The following is a 19445-nucleotide window of genomic DNA, read 5'->3' on the forward strand; positions in this document are numbered from 1 at the left end:
GTTATGAACCTCTTCTTTCACCTCGTTGTCGGAGATGAATCGCTTTCCAGCCAAATGTTCTTTTAACTTAGGGAACAGCTGATAGTCAGTGGGCACCAAGTCATGACTATAGGGTGGGTGGGTGTTTATGTTCCACTGAAGCTATTGCAGGAGAGCAACAGTTTGCAGAGCAATGTGTACACCCCTGCTTGACATTCCTCTTCTCCGGTTCTGAATTGCCCGTTTGAGTTTTTTCAGAGTCTCACAGTACCGGTCAGCATTAATGGTGGTCCCAGTGGGCATAAAGTTGACCAACAACACCCCTTTCCAGTCCCAAAAAAGGTTGTCATGACTTTACCAGCGGACTGTGTTTGTTTGAATTACTGTGGCTTTGGCGAAGAAGGATGCCGCCACTGGCATGATTGTTGCTTGGTCTCAGGTGTAAAGTAATATGCCCTGGTTTTGTCACCCATGACAATTGAGTCCAGAAAGTTGTCCTGTTCGAGTGCAAGACAGTGAAGAAATGCACGGGAAGCATCAACTTGCCGCATGTGGTCCTCAGTCAGCATGCGTGGCACTCATCTTGACCACATCTTCCGTTAGTTCAATGTTTCCATTAAAATTCTATGAGTGGTGCTTTGGGAAACCTCAGGAACCAACGTGTGGAGATCATCCAGGATGATCATCAGATCTTCACGCATGCTTTGCTCAACCTTAAACACTGTCTCCTCAGAAATTGATGGTCTCCTGCTCCTTTGTTTGTCATGAATTTCGGACTGACCAGCTGCAAACTCTCTACACCACTTACAAACATTTTTGACATCCATGCATGACTCACTGTACACTTCCATCAATTGGCGATGGATTTCAGTCAGTGCAGTGCCCTTTGCATTCAAAAACTGAATAACTGCATGAAATTCTCACTTGGCGGTATCATCCAATGGGAGCTCCATTCTCAACGGCTGCCAAGCCAAGACTAAGCGCCTCAGTGCAGCATGCACATGTTTACACACAATGCATGAAGCACTCTTCATATCAGTGTGACCAACTGTCACACAAACAGAGGGAGAAAAGTAATGAGACTTACACTACTGTGAGTGATCTGGCAACAGTGTGTAGTTCCACTTGTGTAGACCATTATTCATCCTTTCCAGATGCTCAGTCCAAGTTTCAGCTCTGTACAGCCACCATATGATTTTTGAGAGTGCCATCAGTGAAGTTGTGTTTTTGTTGTGTGTTACGAAAATAGAAAGCAGAACTTAGAGCAATGTCACATCATCAAGTTTTGTGTTACACCTGGGGAATCCTTGAGTGTAATATCTGAAAAGTTGAAACTTGCCTATGGGGAACATTCCTTATCAAGAGCACAATTTCTTCACTGGCACGGATCATTTTTGGAAGGCTGAGAACACAATGCAGATGAACCTTCCCCAGGGAGAAATTCAACTTCAAAAGCTGACAAAAACATTGAACGTGTGCCTGCTCTTGTGATACTGATCCTCCAGGACAAAATGTCAATCACTTATTTTATAAAGAAGTCCTTGAAAGGCACAGGAAAAGGGTGAATTGGGTGTGACCAGACAGTGCAGACAACTGGATGTTGCATCACGAAATCACCCCAGGTCACACAGCCAATTCCATCACAGAATTTTTTACCTCAAAAGGCATTCCTGTTGTTCCATGGCCTCCCCCCCCCCCCCTCCCCAACTCCCCCTATTCACCTGATCTGAATTCTTGTGACTTTTTTCTTTTATTGAAATTGAAGAATGTCTTATAAGACCATCATTTTTGGACTCTAGAGAACATTGAAAAGAATATGACTGACATGTAAAAACACCCTACCAGTTGAAGTCTTTTAGCACTGCTACGAAGACTGGTAACAATGATTCCACTGGTGTATTGCTGTTGAGAGGAACTACTTTGAAGGGGACAATATTGTTGGTTTTCCAGAAAAAAAGCAAAAAACAGAAAAAAACGTGAGAGATATGTTAATGGAAATTTAGTCCATGAGGTTGTGGGGATGCATGGATGTGTTGGCAGGCAAGTTCCTATTTGCAAAGTTTAGGGGTAATAGTATCAGTGGCAGAATCCAAAGAGTCCACATGTTGTTCAGGTTGTAGAGCCTATTAAGCAACTGAGTGTCAGGTGCCCCCCAAAACAGACATCTCTTATCCCATTCATGAACTCAGTCAGTTTGGTGGTGGCCATTTGTGTAACTCACAGCTGTTCAGTTGTCACGTTAGCTGATAAATAGCATGTGTTGTTTCATAACTTGCTCTGCCTTTTATGTTGTAGCATTTACCAGCAGTGGGGCTGGAGTAGGTGGTAGTGGGTGGGTATATGAAACAGGTTTTACAGTGAGGACAATTGCACTGGTAGTTACCTTGAGACAGGGATAATGGTTCCTTTGCCCTCCTAATCTATGTAACATTCTAGTTAAACCTAATGCCAGTCCCAAACCATTATCTTTATCAACTAAATTCAGGTCCACTGTACAGCATTTTATATAGGTACAATTACCACTAAACTGGCTGAGATCGTGATTAGGCATAAAGGAACTGTCTGCCTTGAGGATGCCTGTTCCCAGTTGCTTAACATGGCATACAACACATCACTGACAATTCTGTTTAAGAACAGGAAACAAGGGTGGATTAGGCACATTGGTTTGCATGATTCACAAGCTTGATACATCAGCTGTATTGTTCTTCAACACGCAACTGAATCTGATAATATTTGGTAACTGAAGTAATTATGTGCATTGACAAAATCTTTCTGGGCTATGGCCAAGTTATGACGTCATGTTGTCACAACATTTTAATGAATTACACACTTGTCATCTTCAGGCAAAGTCCTGGTGTCATGTCCAGTTTGTTCCTTTATAGCTCCTGTATTGCAACTGCTCTGCCAAGAACCCAATGGGTGGATCAGTTGTATGTCATTGGAAGAGATGTTGGATGTTGTGCCCAGTGGTGCTGGTGGTGGTGGTGGGGCAGGGGTGGAGGGTGGGGGCAGGGGGGGGTGGCGCTAGCAGTGTGGGAAAGGGGGGAGGGGGGGGGCGGTCCCAGCATCCTAGCATTGGGTTCTCATGCTACATGTCTATTTCACCTGCTTTTTCTGTCACTTTCACATCACAGTGATTCTGACGTATGACAGTTTTGTTAACACCAATGTGGAGCTGAGTTGGAAACCACTGTGCCAGTTGACAAGATTGTCAAGTACTTTTATTTACACTGCCTGTTTGATGAACAAATCCCTGAACCCACTGGCACAGTACAGCATCATTGTCTGTTCAAAAACATACATACTTCCTTCATCGGGCTCTGTCACTGCAGACTTGTCAATTTTGCCGAGGTGAATGCTCCTCAAATGTTCTGAACAGTGCTATGAGATGCATCACTTTGTCTGGCTGATGCACTACATGCCAGTCTTGCAATAGATGCTGCAGATACCATGTGCCCACAGCCATAGTTGGTCTTTGACTGACCCAAATATGTTCCTGAGTTTAACAGTTGGGTGAAAAATTGTTTTTATGTTATGCTTCTCCATTATCCTGGCAATACTTGCTGTGGGCAGCCCTGTGTACAGAAGGAACATCAGGTGCTTGATTTCTTCTTCTGGACTGTGTGAGCGCAGAAGAGTTTCCCTGACTAATTTACTGAGAATTTGTATGGTTTTCTGCCATATGTGTAATCCCACGATACTGTTGTGAAATTTTATAACATAATGCCTCTCAAATATTATGATGCACAACTGCTTGAAATAGTCTACTAACTTAACGTTCCAGAGTTTTATATTTGGTTCCAAATAATTTGTTCAGAACAGCTCTCTGCTGTTATTGAAATTTCCTTCATGAATTCCTTTCACTGGTATAACAGGAAAAATCTATGACTATCAATGAATGGCTAGCTTAGCAGTCTGTCTCTTTTGACTTTAGTAATTTAATTTGCCTTTTTCATTTCCAGCATAATTACAGTCCCCCATTTATTTTGTTTATTAGAATGAGTGGGTTACACTACTGACTAACTGATCACTCTGCAAACCCCCCAAAATCCTTTCTCCATCTTGTTTGTTTTCACCTAAATTTCCTTAGATATATCTTTCATCTTCAGACTTAATCGAAAGACTTCTCATAATTTTCTTGTCACCTTTTGCTCTGAGTTCTCTTGTTATTTCATCTGTCACTTTCATCTGAGATCCGCACTTCTGCTTCCATTCTAGCTGTCCCAATTCCTCTCATTAGCTCCAGTCAGGTTATCCACTGTGATTATGTGACTGTTTTTCTCTGTACTTCTTTGCTTAAAAGTTTCCTCCTGCAGTCGAGTTATCTCTTTTAATTCTTACAGTCCTATTTCCACAATATATAGCTCCTTTATTTTCTCTTAAGCAGTCTAATCCTAGTACAGAAGCAACACTCAAACCTGGCTTGGCTTCATATTATTATTCTTCTACCTTAATGTCCAACCAACTTGACATCACACCAGCTTAGTTCATATTCCCATAGCTCTTGCCTCTTACCACTGCTTCACACTACATTTTCTCTCTTATATGCTTCATTGTAAACAACCACTCAACAATCCACTTGCATGACACTAGACATAAGAATGCTATACACCACCAATCAAAAAATCTGTCAATGATGCACAGAAGTGCCATGTATGCTGGTGCAAATATTTTTTACTTTGTTTCCACTGAGTTTGAAAATCCAAGGAATAGTGAATCCATTTTCCAAACTAACCTACAACAGTTCCTGAATTTCTCTAGAATTACTCATTGTGCTTAGTTGAGGAATTTCTAAATGTGAGATTGCCTAGGAAAACGTAGCTAAATAGTTTCATGATTGACAAATGTTGCTGCAAGTGTTTCATGTACATTGGGCTACTTTGATTCACTCATTGTATTGTGTGAATGTGTATTTTTATTGTTTTTATGTTGCTGAACTGATTACCCAGTAGTACAATAACAACTGTGACAGGCAAACTGTTGTGTGTGTGTCACCACTGAAGTCATTTATTGTTTTATTTGTAATATTATAGTATCCATTGTAAATCTGTTGAATGGTAAAGTGTAATTGAACATACATGTAAATATATGTAATATAATCTTGACACTTTCCACATTCAGGGCAAACTCATCACTTTATGGATCCATGAAACATGCATAAAACAAATAAAAAACAAACTAAAACCCCACTCATGTAGAACCTGGGAGCCTGACCATTCACTTCAAATAGCTTGTTATACAACTTCATGGAAATTGCAAAAACCTTGCTTTTGGACTCACACACAGATCTTAGCTTTTAATGTATTTACTTTTTCGTCTGACTCTTGTACTATTGATGTGATTTTCATTATTTGTGATTCTGTCCCATTTCTAACTGTCCTGTTCTTAGTGTCTCCTTGTTGGATTAGTTCTTTTTGATTCATCTTCATTGCTTCTGTTCTAGAATAGGCTGCATCTAGAACTTCTTCTAACTTCCTAGTTCCTCCTCAATCTGCTGTGTTCTCCATAACAGCACTTATTTGTTCCTGCCTCAATTCCAACATCATTTAAATTCCAATTCCCATAGTCTGTCATACTGGAACATTCCAGTTTGCTATCCATCTACACAATTAATGATGTAGTTGATCATTCTCACCTCACGATCCTGGCTAACCTGTTCTACAATCATGATGTCCTTTTTCATAATGAAGATTTTTTCTATAGTACCCTTCTCCAGCTACCATAAGACATTTTTCAGCAATCCTTCATTAGCCATCTCACCCATTCTCCATCCATTCAGATTATCTGATTCCAAATTTTTCAGAAGATTTTACAAAGTGTCTTGTATGTTACCTACAAACTCATTCTGTATTTCCCATGAGACTTTGTGCAAGTGTGGGTAATAATATCTGTTCACTGTTGTTTGAAAAGCTGGTAACAGTGGTAGCTATCAGTTTCATTATGTACCTGCACCCTACAACCCTTTGGCTTCACCATCCAAGAGTCTGAAATAAATTGATATTTTTTTCTTTTTTGTAATCTGTCCTTTTATTCAGTAATATTCCATAATGACCACAATGGACTGCAGATTACCTTTCAGTTCAAATGATGTTTTAATCAAAACATCTGTCGACTGGCCAACATGTATCCAACCTTTGTATTGGTTACAGAATCAGTTTTCTCTTGAACTTGTTTCTGCAGTCGCTATGTGCTTTGGCAGAACTATTCCACTGACTGTATGAATAAATGAAGCTGTTTTCGCTAATTCATCAGTAACTCATTTCATTATATTTTTTTAAATCAACAGCTCTTTCCATACCCTGAACTATTTCAGTTCATTAGACAATATATCCACAATGTCTCCAAAAGAGACAACTCCTTATTAATGTTCAGAAACTCATGCAGCTTGTTCCACTAGTATGTTCTCCTAAAGGTTTGCCTGTTTTAATTCAGGTGGGTTCTTGGTATGTCAAAGTTTCTGTAAACAGAACACAGTTTCATTATCACCTCACATGTTTTAAGGAACCAGTAATCACTGTCAGGCCCATCTGTAAGTGTAAGAATGATACTTTTTTAAAACTGCATTCTTGTATTTTCACGGTGGAAATACAGTCTAAAAGTAGTTTATGCCCTTTTTCCAGTAATTATTCACTGATTTGTAGTAGATCTTTTGGTATAACTCATTATTTGAGATATGATTGTTGGCTGTGTATTAATAATTAATACACCCATTCTACCAGGAGCTAAAAGAGAAGAGTTTCATGAATTCATCTTCATTTTTCAAGCAAACAGGGAAATAAAGGTCAGCACAGATATAGTCCTGGTTGTCCAGGCAAGTCATGTACAAACAGTTTATACAATTACACCAGTATCTGAGTTTCAAACTGCTTCCACAGGCAAAAATTCATCAAAACTAGGGAATGTTGTAGCAGATGTGTACTGAAGATGTTCTTTTACAACAATGCACATACTGGCGATTCAAGTCATTTAAGAAGAACTTGAAACTGGGGTTGCATAGGAGCTTCAGCATGCTGTGGAGCACTCCTAGACCTATTTAATCCCATAATTAGTGATAATGAAACCTTCTTTGATCTTATGACATGGAAAATAAGCACAATGCACTGTCTAGAAACAACATGACTTGACAATGCCAAAAAATTCAAGACCTTTTTTTTTTTATTTGGTCACTACACATCACTTCAGAATGCTTTATCAACATGATCCTATGCAAAGCACAGTACTTACTCACATCTATATATGTCCCTTTGAAACTCCTGTCTGAACGAATGTGAAAAGTATACAATTATCTGCTGATTGTTCTCACTTTAGCAGCAGTATTCTCTCAATGCTCATTTTCTTGTGAGCAATAATAGCTCTAGGGCGAATACATTAAATCACATGGGGTCACTCTGAAGAGTTACAGACTCTTCTTTTTGTATATGCTTTTCTAGGAACTTATTCTTCCCAATTCTCCAGTACAATGGCTTAATAACTTAATTTTTTACAGTAGACACAATTCTGTTTGAGCACAAATACTATTTTAAATTTAACAAGATATGGTACATACTTTTGGTGTGAAGACATTCAGGAATAGACAATCTTCACTTCCAACAATGCCACCTGTTCCTCTAGGATCTGGTTGAGGGCACGGAGGAGGTGGCTTTGTGGCACTGTATGTACCAGAAAGAAAAGCTCTTCGAGGTCTCTGCAAAAAGAACATGTATTGAAAAGTTATTTACCAGGGAGAAAAGTTTAACTTATTTCTTTCACTTTCAAAAATTAGACAGTTATAAACAACAGCACTAAGAGACTATTCAGCATTCATATTTCTCAGCAGAAATAATAACACAACAGAGACAGTCATGCTGTATCTTAAAATATCTATGAATTTATGTATAAGTAATATTTTATTCAGAGGCCTATGCCTGGTTAACATTTAGAACAATGTACATAAGTGAGCCATGCTGCAAGGCCGATACTTAGCACCTGGTTTGTAGGTCTGTGGTGCTGCAATGTGACACTCTCTTTGGTTTGATTGGACAGAGCAGGCTAGGGTACCAGGCAGGGAGAGATTTCTGATGGTTTCCAGTGAAAGAGGTTGTTGGCAGTCTGTTTAGGCTAAGAGGCACTCAGTATGAATGGACTCTATTTTTGATCATGCTGTTTGAGGAAGGAGAACAAGCATAAACATGCAAAGGAGGATGTTCCTGCACCAGGGGCATGCCACAACCAGAGGACATGCAGCCCGTGGCAACTTATGGTTTTTAGAGCTTGCTGTTGGTGCTGGTTTATACAAAGGGATGCTGCTCCTGGACCTATTAAGACTGGGTGGGCACCATAATTATCCTCATGCAGTGATGATCTTCATTATATTTGGACAGTGGAATGAGTAGCAGAGTTTTTGGAATATTTTTTGGCATCTTCCCCGTTTGCCCTGTTGTGGTGCACCAATTTCTTTCTTATTTCAACACGTAACCATGTTGTTTATTTAGCGAGCCTCGGGCATGTTCATGTCAATCTATGTTGCAATGCTCAGCCTCCCATTTATGTGTAACTTGTTTTTGCTTTCAAGTTCTATTGCCAAGCAGTTCTGTTTTACTGTGTTCACTCATCAAAACTTTACTATTGTTTATGTGTGTGTTTATTTTTCTTATCCACAGAATCTTAAAACTGTTTGTTGGGACATTTGGGTAGGACTTAAATGAATCTTGAAAGAGCGTCTGAATCTGTTGCCTACATTGTAAGTTTAAATGTTTCTGCTTTATATTCTTTCTAACAAAATAGTGATTCCCTTGTTAAAATCACTTTAATTCATAATAATTATCTGGTGCTCAGATGGCATTCACAATAACAATAATTATGTGGACCAACAAATTTAAAAATGTTCTAAACAAACAATGCTCGCTACCTCACCCCCATGGTCCTGCCATTCCTAATGCAAGTCAAGCACACACAGTGTTACAATGCACCATTTGGTAGCAAGAACGAAGTTTTGTTGTTTACTTTCTGGGATTTCCAGTCAACTGAGCACTGTTTGTTTCTGTATTTATTTGTTTATGTTTTTATTAATTGCCGGCCGCGATGGTCTAGTGGTTCTAGGCGCGCAGTCCGGAACCGCGGGACTGCTACGGTCGCAGGTTCGAATCCTGCCTCGGGCATGGATGTGTGTGATGTCCTTAGGTTAGTTAGGTTTAAGTAGTTCTAAGTTCTAGGGGACTAATGACCACAGCAGTTAAGTCCCATAGTGCTCAGAGCCATTTGAACCATTTTTTTTTTATTAATTTTGCCCTTGCTTCAGAGACTAACAACTGGTGATGTTTGCAGGTTTTCTCTGACTGACATGGAATTGCACCAAGTGACCAGGTTGGATATATTGCACTAGGAACAGCTCAGATAGACGCTCAATATTCATGTCCAGTCTGAAGATGGTAATGTACCAGACTTATGTTCATGGCTTCGTGGTGTCCTTGGGCTTCTAGTGCAAATTATTATGGCGCATATTGGTCAGGTAAGTGCCACACTGGAATAATATTTGGCCTTGCTCAGTGATCTAGGCAAGAATATAGGTTTTTTTAGAAAGCATTCCCCTTTTCAGTCACAAATTTATAGGCTTCAGGTGCAGATTACTCACTTAACTAATTGCACTGAAGATTTAAGTTTGGTAACAACTGATCCTTCTTTAAAGGGCAGGGTTAGTGGTTACACATTGGGATAATGGCCTTCCGATGGAAAACCAGGGACCAAGGTCTATCGGGCACCCAAATAGGTCATGATTCTGGTCATTTTGCCAAGCTTCTGAATCCTCTTTGCAGCATGATACAAGGAACAGATTATTTAGCAACTGACGCTGTTCCTTGTTTAGTAAAGTTTTTGTTGTTTCCAGCCAATCTGGAAAGGCAGATCAGTGCTTTTAATATTTCTTGGGAGATAGCTTTACAGGTTATATCCCCTTCATTAAGCAACTTGATTAGCACTGTCTTAGCTAAACATGGCAGCATATGAGAGTTGCATAGCCACATTTTAAGAGAATGTCTTTCCAAAAGAGTTCAGAGTGATTTAATTAATCAGCATGTTTTTCATTTTCATCACAATGGGGAACTTCAGACTAACTATGAAAGTGAAGCATGCACCACTGCAGAGACACAGCTAGCCAGTGTTATTGTACATTGGTGTTTCTCAAGTGGGTACAAGGCACAGCTCTGATGAGCAGGTAGCATGTGTAGCTCATGCTAAACTTAACACCTTGGGTAAACACAAGAGGGTGCAAGGGCTTTGCTTTCATTGCAGTGAACCCAGGCATTTTGTTCGGAATTGTTGTCTTCCCCAAGAGAAGCCATCATACATCTGACACCAGGATACAGGTAGGCTCTCAGTTTCTCATACCTGTCCATGAACTTTTAACGAGGTGTCGGTTGTTGAAGGTCATTCTTTACCTTTGGCTAGCACTTGCCGCAACCATGAGCCAGTGTGCACCTTCCTCAACTCTGGTAGTACTTTGTCCTTGTTGGACTAGTGGTGGTATTCCATGTATCAGCATATTTCTAAACTACCTAAGGTACAAACAACCATAGGAAGCTGTAGGGCAGTTAAAAGTCAGCAGTTGGATTCAGTAAGCACACTAAATGTGTACTGCTGTAATGGGCAATTTTCCTGGCCTGTTAGGGTCATTGTAGTGAAGCGTTAGGGTGTGATTTTATGGGAAAAATTGGGTTAATGTTGTATTATACTCAGGGCATCTTTTATTTCAGCTTTTGAACCTCTTTAAAAAAAATTTCTGCAAACATACCCATCATCTAGGTGTTTGTCCTATGGTTTCTGAATCTAGTGAGTTTGAGTGGAGTCAGTTATCTAATGAAGAGGCATAACAGATGTTGCAACTACTTTATGATTTCCCTCGCTGTTAACCAACAGCTTAGGTATGACTAATAAAACAGAGTACTAAATTGAATTATCAGTTCGAGAGCCCATTAGGCAGTCTCCCTGCAGACTTTCACTGGAACAACTGAACTGCATCCTCCAACAGGGCTTTGATTAGCTATCATCATGCCCTGAAATGAAGGACATTCTACGCAAGATATTTCCTCTCCTAAAGTGGTGCTCCATTGCCCACCCAACCTCCACAACATCCCAGCCCACTGCTATGCCACTCCAAACCCCAACCCCTTGCCACAAGGATCATATTCCAACCACCCAGCACTTTCTATTCCAGTACTGTCACAGTTTAACCTACTCCATCATGGGCTGGGCCACCTGTGAAAGCAGCCCTGTCATTTATCAGCTCTGGTGCAATCATTAAACAACTTTTACATTGGTATGACAGCCAACCAGCTGTCCACCAGGACGAACGGCAACTGCCAAACTGTGACCAAGAGAAAAGTAGACCATCCTGTGATGCAACATACAGCTGAACACAATACATTTGATTTCAATGGCTGCTTCGCTACCTGAGCCTCCACCACCAGCTTTTCTGAACTGTGCAGGTTGGAGTTATGGTTACAACACATTTTCTCTGCTCCTGTAATTATCCTGGCCTCAACCTATGGTAACATACCATCCCCACACCCTCCACTCAATAGTTTCCACCCATTTTGCCCCCTTTCTCATCTCCCACCCTGTTTATTTGCAGCCCTCTGCCAATGCATCCACCCTTCTTTCCCCACCACTCTCTTTTTTCTCTGCCTCCCTGCCCCACAACCTCTTGAAGCTGCCTATTGAAATTCTACTTCATGAACAGTCCACCAGACAGTGTTCATCTCTCTCCTAACCCACGCACCATCCCTTCTCCTTCCCCGCCCCCTCTAGATTACTGTTTACATCCCATGAGATGTTGCATTGTGGCCTGAGATGCTGGAGTTGGCAGTTGTGTGTGCGTGAGTTGTCCTTGATTTTGTGTGTGTGTGTGTGTGTGTGTGTGTGTGTGTGTGTGTGTGTGTGTGTGTGTGTGTGAATGTGTCTCTCTTTTCCTGATGAAGGCTGTGGCGGAAAACTGTATGTAAGTGTCTTTTAACTGTGCCTGTCTCCTACTTGACATGTCTTCTTTATGGTAAGTAGCAATCTGTCTTTTCCTACATTGCTGATATTCCTACCTGTAGTTTCCTTTGTTTGATTCAATCTTATTGTTCCTCCTGTGTTCTTGTACTCATTGTATATTACCCATCTTTTCCTATAGCTCAATCCTATTTCTCTCATAATTTCGACCATCTACATCTACATCTACATCTACATCCATACTCCGCAAGCCACCTGATGGTGTGTGGCAGAGGGTACTTTGAGTACCTCTATCGGTTCTCCCTTCTATTCCAGTCTCATATTGTTCATGGAAAGAAAGATTGTCGGTATGCCTCTGTGTGGGCTCTAATCTCTCTGATTTTATTCTCGTGGTCTCTTCATGAGATATATGTAGGAGGGAGCAATATACTGCTTGACTCCTCGGTGAAGGTATGTTCTCGAAACTTCAACAAAAGCCTGTATCGAGCTACTGAGCATCTCTCTTACAGAGTCTTCCACTGAAGTTTATCTATCATCTCCATAACGCTTTCGCGATTACTAAATGATCCTGCTCTCCATTGGATATTCGCTATCTCTTCTATCAGCCCTATCTGGTACGGATCCCACATCAGTGAGCAGTATTCAAGCAGTGTGCGAACAAGTGTACTATAACCTACTTCCTTTGTTTTCGGACTACATTTCCTTAGGATTCTTCCAATGAATCTCAGTTTGACATCTGCTTTACCGACGATCAATTTTATATGGTCATTCCATTTTAAATCACTCCTAATACCTGCTCCCAGATAATTTATGGAATTAACTGCTTCCAGTTGCTGACTTGCTATATTGTAGCTAAATGATAATGGTTCTTTCTTTGTATTCGCAGTATATTACACTTGTCTACATTGAGATATAATTGCCATTCCCTGCACCGTGCATCAATTTGTTGCAGATCCTCCTGCATTTCAGTACAATTTTCCATTGTTATAACCTCTCGATATACTACAGCATCATCCACAAAAAGCCTCAGTGAATTTCCGATGTTATCCACAAGGTCATTTATGTATATTGTGAACAGCAACGGTCCTACGACACTCCCCTGTGGCACACCTGAAACCACTCTTACTTCAGAAGACTTCTCTCCACTGAGAATGACATGCTGCATTCTGTTATCTAGGAACTCTTCAATCTAATCACACAATTGGTCTGATAGTCCATATGCTCTTACTGTGTTCATTAAATGACTGTGGAGAACTGTATCAAATGTCTTGTGGAAGTCAAGAAACACGGCATCTACCTGGGGACCTGTGTCTATGGCCCTCTGAGTCTCATGGACGAATAGCACGAGCTGGGTTTCACACAATCGTCTTTTTTGGAACCCATGCTGATTCCTACAGAGTAGATTTCTAGTCTCCAGAAAAGTCATTATACCCAAACACAATACGTGCTCCAAAACTCTACAACTGATCGACATTAGAGATATAGGTCTATAGTTCTGCACATCTGTTCGACATCCCTTCTTGAAGATGGGGATGACCTGTGCCCTTTTCCAATCCTTTGAAACGCTATGCTCTTCTAGAGACCTACAGTACGCTGCTGCAAGAAGGGGGGGGAGGGGGGGGGGGGGCAAGTTCCTTTGCGTACTCTGTGTAAAATCAAACTGGTATCCCATCAGGTCCAGCGGCCTTCCCTCTTTTGAGTGATTTTAATTGTTCCACCATTTTACATTGTTGAGCATTATAGGTCAACGAAACCTATGAACATGTCTTGATTTTTCTTCAGTCTTGGTTCTAATATTAAGTGCAGTACGAGACCTGCCTCTCTGGTGTCTTTACCTTTTCTGAAACCAAACTGATCGTCATCTAACAGATCCTTAATTTTCTTTTCCATTCATCTGTTTATTATTCTTGTCAGCAGTTTGAATGCATGAGCTGTTAAGCTGATTCGGTGATAGTTTTTGAGCTTACTTGTCCTTGCTATCTTCAGAATTGTGTGGATGTACCTTCTGCCTTATTTGATTTCAAATCTTGCAAAGTTCTTTTAAATTCTGACACTGGTTCCAATCCCCTATGCCATCCATATCGCCTCCAATTCCTTCTTCTACAACACCATCAACAAGTCCTCCTATGCATATAGTCCTTCAGTGTACTCTTTCCACCTATCCAGTCTCTCTTCTGTGTTTAACAGTGAAATTACCATTGCACTCTTAATATGACCACCCCTACTTTTAATTTTGCCAAAAGTTGTTTCTACTTTTCTATAAGCTGAGTCAGTCCTTCTGATGATCATTTCATTTTGGATTTATTCACATCTCTCCGGCAGCTATTTCATCTTGGCTGCATTGCTGTATTACGTTCTTTCCCTCAACATTCTTGTACCTCTTTCTCCATCGATCAGTTGAAATACTTCATCCGTTGCCCAAGGTTTCTCCGCATTTACCTATGTCTCTCTGTGATTGCCCTTTTTAAAGATGTTCACACGTCTCCTCTTGAACAACTTACTCTGGTTTTCCTTATCGCAGTATCAACATATTTAGTGAATTCAAACATGTCTCATTGTTCCTCAGTGCTTTAATATTCCACTTCGTTCCTCATTCATTCTTTTGAACGATACTCTTAAACTTCAGTCATCATTGGTAGTCAGTCATCATTACTAAATTGTGATATAAATCTATATCTGCTCCTGGATACACCTTACAATCCAATATCTGATTTTGGAATTTCTGTCTGACCATGATGTAATCCAGTTGGAACGTCTCATGTTTCTGGATCTTTTCACACTATACCTCCTCGTCTTGTGATTCTTGAACAGAGTATTCGCTATTACCATCTGAAATTTATTGCAGAATGCAATTAGTCTTTCTCTTCTCTCATCTCTGCTGCCAAGGCCATACTCTCCCATAACCCTTTCTTCTGTTCCTTCCCCTATAACCACATTCCAATGCTCCATGACTACTAGATTTTCATCTCTCGTTACGTACTGTATTACCCATTCAGTATCCTCATATAATAACTCTATCTCTTCATCTGGTGCTTGCAACATTGGCATGTATACCTAAGCTATCATTATTGACAATGGTTTGTTGTTGACTCTTATGAGAATGGCCCTATCTCTGAACTGTTCACAGTATGTGGCTCACTCTCTGCCCTACTTTCATATTCAAAATGAATCCTACCCCTGTTATACGACTGAGCCTTTGCATTTCTCTTTTCAGATTTTCTAACTTTCCTACTATGTTCAAACCTTTTACATTCCATGCTCCAACTTGTAGCACGTTATCTCATTGGTGGTATTCTACCTTTTTCTCATGGTAACCTTCCCCATGGAGATCTGGGTGGGAGACTAATCTGGAATCCTTTGCCATTGAGGAGATGATCATGACACTTTTTCAATTACAGGTCACATGTACTGTGGATACACATTGTGTGTCTTTAATGCAGAGGCTTTTGCACCCTCATGCCTTTGATCATTGCTGATTCTTCCACTTTTTAAGGGCAGTTTCCCACCCTAAGGGCAAGAGAGTCCCTGAACCTCTGTCTGCTCCTCTGCCCTATTTGAGAAGACTGTTGGAAGAACAAGGGTGACTTCTCACGCTGGAAGTCTTCGATCACCATTGCTGATGACTTTTTATTCAAAATTTAAGCAGTGGCTGTTTTCTAACCCGGGCCCAAGACGTTCTAACTCGTAGTCAAATACACTGTCTCCAGACCGTGGACTCCCCCATTGTCTAGCCTTGTCTTCCTGGTGCCTACAGGAATATACATGTAATTGATCCAATTATCTATCTATTAGTGTAGCAACACAGAGCTTTTCAAGCACCTCTGGCCATAATCCTACTGCTTGCCATAACAAGTCAGTACAGCATTTTGGCACCACACTTGTATCATTACACTGTAAAGTTTGGAAGGTAGAGACGAGATATTGGCAGAAGTAAAGCTGTCAGGATGGGGCGTGAGTCGTGCTTGGGTAGCTCAGTTGGTAGAGCACTTGCCCGCGAAAGGCAAAGTTCCCGAGTTTGAGTCTCGGTCTGGCACACAGTTTTAATCTGCCAGGAAGTTTCACTGACACAACCACTTGGTCAACCACCAACAGTACTGCTTAAGCCCAGGACACTTAAGTGGCATTGCAGCAAGCAGAGTCTTTGACATCTGGGGTGTTTGCTTATCAATAAGCCCACCCTCACGGATATAAATAGAGGTAATCCAGCCAGGACATGACACTGAATCGGCGACAGTTGTACAGTAGGATACCACCCATAGCCCTTCACCATTCACCAACCACCATCTGGAGCAGATATCTATGTTCGCCATCCTATGGAACTACTTACTTGGGGGTCAAGCAGCAGCACTGAAGGGCTGAGGGTCGAACTGAGACCCTCCAAGTCGCTGATCCACTGGGCACAGCCAACACCAGATACTGCCAACCAGGCTTAGAGGCCAGGGTTTGCAACCTAGATATATATGTCTTGTGATTCACTATGGCTGTGTAGGTCTCCTATTGCCTTGGTACCAGTGCAGCAGCCAGATTGCTGTGCCAGCACTTGATGCAGTCTAGAATGTTTGCCACGCAACATCACCTCACTATCGGGTGTACTGGTTGTAGCGACCACAGACATCTTCATGACTATGCACCATACAGTAAGCACCAGGGGTTCATAGTCCACCCCTGACCTGGTGGGTATAGGCATGAGTTTTCCATAGTAAACTGTTATAAATAAATAAATGAAACAACTGTCTCTAAGCTGAATGTGACTGGAACTTTCTCACCTACCCATTAGGGAACCTATTAGAATTAAGAGTTTTCACAGACAGATGGAGTTATGAGGTTTTCATTGCCTACCTTCTCTCTGTTGTATCTTTCCTCTCTGAAGTGTGTGATATTTCACATTTATTTCTTTTGGGATTTTGGTCATGATAGACAGCCAACATTATGACATTGGGTGAGAAGCTATCAGCTCTAGACCGATTTAGTACTTACTTGATCAGATCACTCAAATGCTAGCGGATAATGTAGAGCTATATAGCAACCACGGAGGTTACACAAGAAGAGAAGGGAACAGGCCCCTCCTAGTGTGTCTCTATCAGTCCTAGATGCTAGCACAGTGAATCCTTTTTTGGGTAAATCAGGAGAGGATATTTTTACTTTTGTGGATAACATCAATAGTTGCGAAATGACAGATAATGATGACACCAATGAAGACGTTCTCCAAGAGGCAGAGCAGATGGCATTAGATGTATTCCTGTTTTATTTGCCAGCTGAAATTTCCCGTAATGTCATAGGTGGCAATTGCAACAGCTTTGGCGGAAAAGGTGTGGTAACCACGCCTGGGGAAAGGACGGTTGTTTTTAAATACTGAAGTCACATGTTATTAGTGTGGTTGGCCTGGTCATATTCAGCACAGTTTTAGGAATCCTCAGTGTGGGAGGTGAAAGAGGACTGGACTGTCAGAGTGGGAATGTGAGTGTATGTTTCCACAGGCACAAGGAAGATGGCCACAGGACAGTGCTCACACTCCAATGTTAAACAAAAGGGAATGTTGCGGTCACTGAGCAGCGTTCCCTGTAAATGTGAGCACAAGAGACCTGTGTGCAGGATCAGTGGCAGATTACTGTACGTGTTTTGGTGCAGTACTGTCCTTTCCTTCCCTATCTGGTTTCTCCAGTTGTGCACTATAGTAATTAAAGGATATTTACTGAGGTATATTCTTGAACATTCGACTTATTTTATTTATACCTGTCATTATACCTGTATTTTCCAATAAATATGTTGTATACAGTATATTGTACAGAATATTATTTTATTGATTCGTTTTACAACTTGCAAATGACTGGTAGATCATTTACATTTTTATAACAAATTGGATCTAAACAATAAACAGTTAGAAAGCTGAAGGTATATTATATAGTTGCAATTTATTTCTACAGTTAAAAGTTTGATTTACATGTTTCCATGCATGGGTATCAAGAGACTGAAGCAAAACAGTTTTGCAGCAGGTGCAATCTCACAGATTTTTTAAAGGTATGTAGTTCTGAGGGAGATTTTATATATCTTGGTTCCTACATGATACACACTATTTTAGTGTAATGTGCTGCAATGACTAACATGTATGTTATTGTTTGGTCCAGCACTGTATTCATGAACAGTGCATAACTACAATATGTGATCAAAAGTATCCGTACACCCCCAACAACATACATTTTTCATATTAGGTGCATTGCGCTGCCACCTACTGCCCGGTACTCCATATCAGCGACCTCAGTAGTCATCACACATCGTGAGAGAGCAGAATGGGGTGCCCCACAGAATTCACGGACTTTGAACGTGGTCAGGTGATTGGGTGCCACTTGTGTCATATGTCTGTACACAAGATTTCCACATTCTTAAACATCCCTAGATCCACTGTTTCCAATGCGATAGTGAAGTGGAAACTTGAAGGGACACTCCCAGCACAAAAGCGTACAGGCCGACCTCATCTGTTGACTGATAGAGACCGCCAACAGTTGAAGAGGGTTGTAATGTGTAATAGACAGACATCTATCCAGACCAACACACAGGAATCACAAACTGCATCAGGATCCACTGCAAGTACTATGACAGTTAGGTGGGAGGTGAGAAAACTTGGATTTCATTGTCGAGTGGCTGCTCATAAGTCACACATCAAGCCAGTAAATGCCAAACAACACCTCGTTTGGTGTAAGGAGTGTAAATGTTGGACAATTGAACAGTGGAAAAATGTAGTGTGGAGTGACGAATCATGGTACACAGTGTGGTGATCCGATGGCAGGGTGGGCATATGGCGAATGCCTGTTGAACATCATCTGCCAATGTGTGTAGTGCCAACAGTAAAATTCAGAGGTGGTGGTGTTATGATGTGGTTGTGTTTTTCGTGAGGAGGCTTGCACATCTTGTTGTTTTGTGTGGCACTATAGCAATGACTCTGAATCACTAATGTTTAATGGATAGTCGTTTATATATATGAAAGAAAAGAAATGATCCTAAAATTGAGCCCCCTGAATCATCATGTCTTAGTACACATGGTTCCCAAAGGGGAACCTGGAGTTCATTCTCTTCCACATACTTTATTTCTGTTACCTCAGCGCAATATACCAAACATGATTTAATAGAATCATTTGGCAGGCCTCTTACACCATATTCCTCAAGATTTGTCAGGAGCACAGAATGATAAATTACATCGAATGTGTTTGTTAGGGCTAAGAATAACCCAGAGATTTTTGTCAAGTTGAAAGCTACTGTTTCAGTTGAGTGCTGTGATCTGAAGCCATGTTGACATCCGGAAAGACTGTTATTGTTTTGTTCAGCAATCTCTTTCTTTTTTTATTTGATCTACCTCCGTGATTATACAAGGGTAATTGAATAAGTGTCTTTACTTTTATCATAACTGGCTTTAGATTGGCAGTACAGTTTAGTGTACTCACAGCCAACAGATGGCACAACTCCCTTGACTTTGGTAGATTTCAGGATTGTTACATAAGTTGGTT

General features: G+C 40.9%; 1 protein-coding gene across 1 annotated transcript in view; it reads right to left on the reverse strand.

The window, feature by feature from the left end:
- LOC126457634 (pyrethroid hydrolase Ces2a) overlaps positions 1-19445 on the reverse strand; it is a 172874-nt gene that overhangs the window by 142338 nt on the left and 11091 nt on the right. Inside the window, exon 2 of the mRNA XM_050094105.1 lies at positions 7526-7663. Coding sequence (XP_049950062.1) covers positions 7526-7663 — 138 coding nt within the window. The remainder of the gene's footprint in view (positions 1-7525; positions 7664-19445) is intronic.

This window comes from Schistocerca serialis, chromosome 2 (assembly GCF_023864345.2).
Source record: "Schistocerca serialis cubense isolate TAMUIC-IGC-003099 chromosome 2, iqSchSeri2.2, whole genome shotgun sequence".
Taxonomy (NCBI): Eukaryota; Metazoa; Arthropoda; class Insecta; order Orthoptera; family Acrididae; genus Schistocerca; species Schistocerca serialis.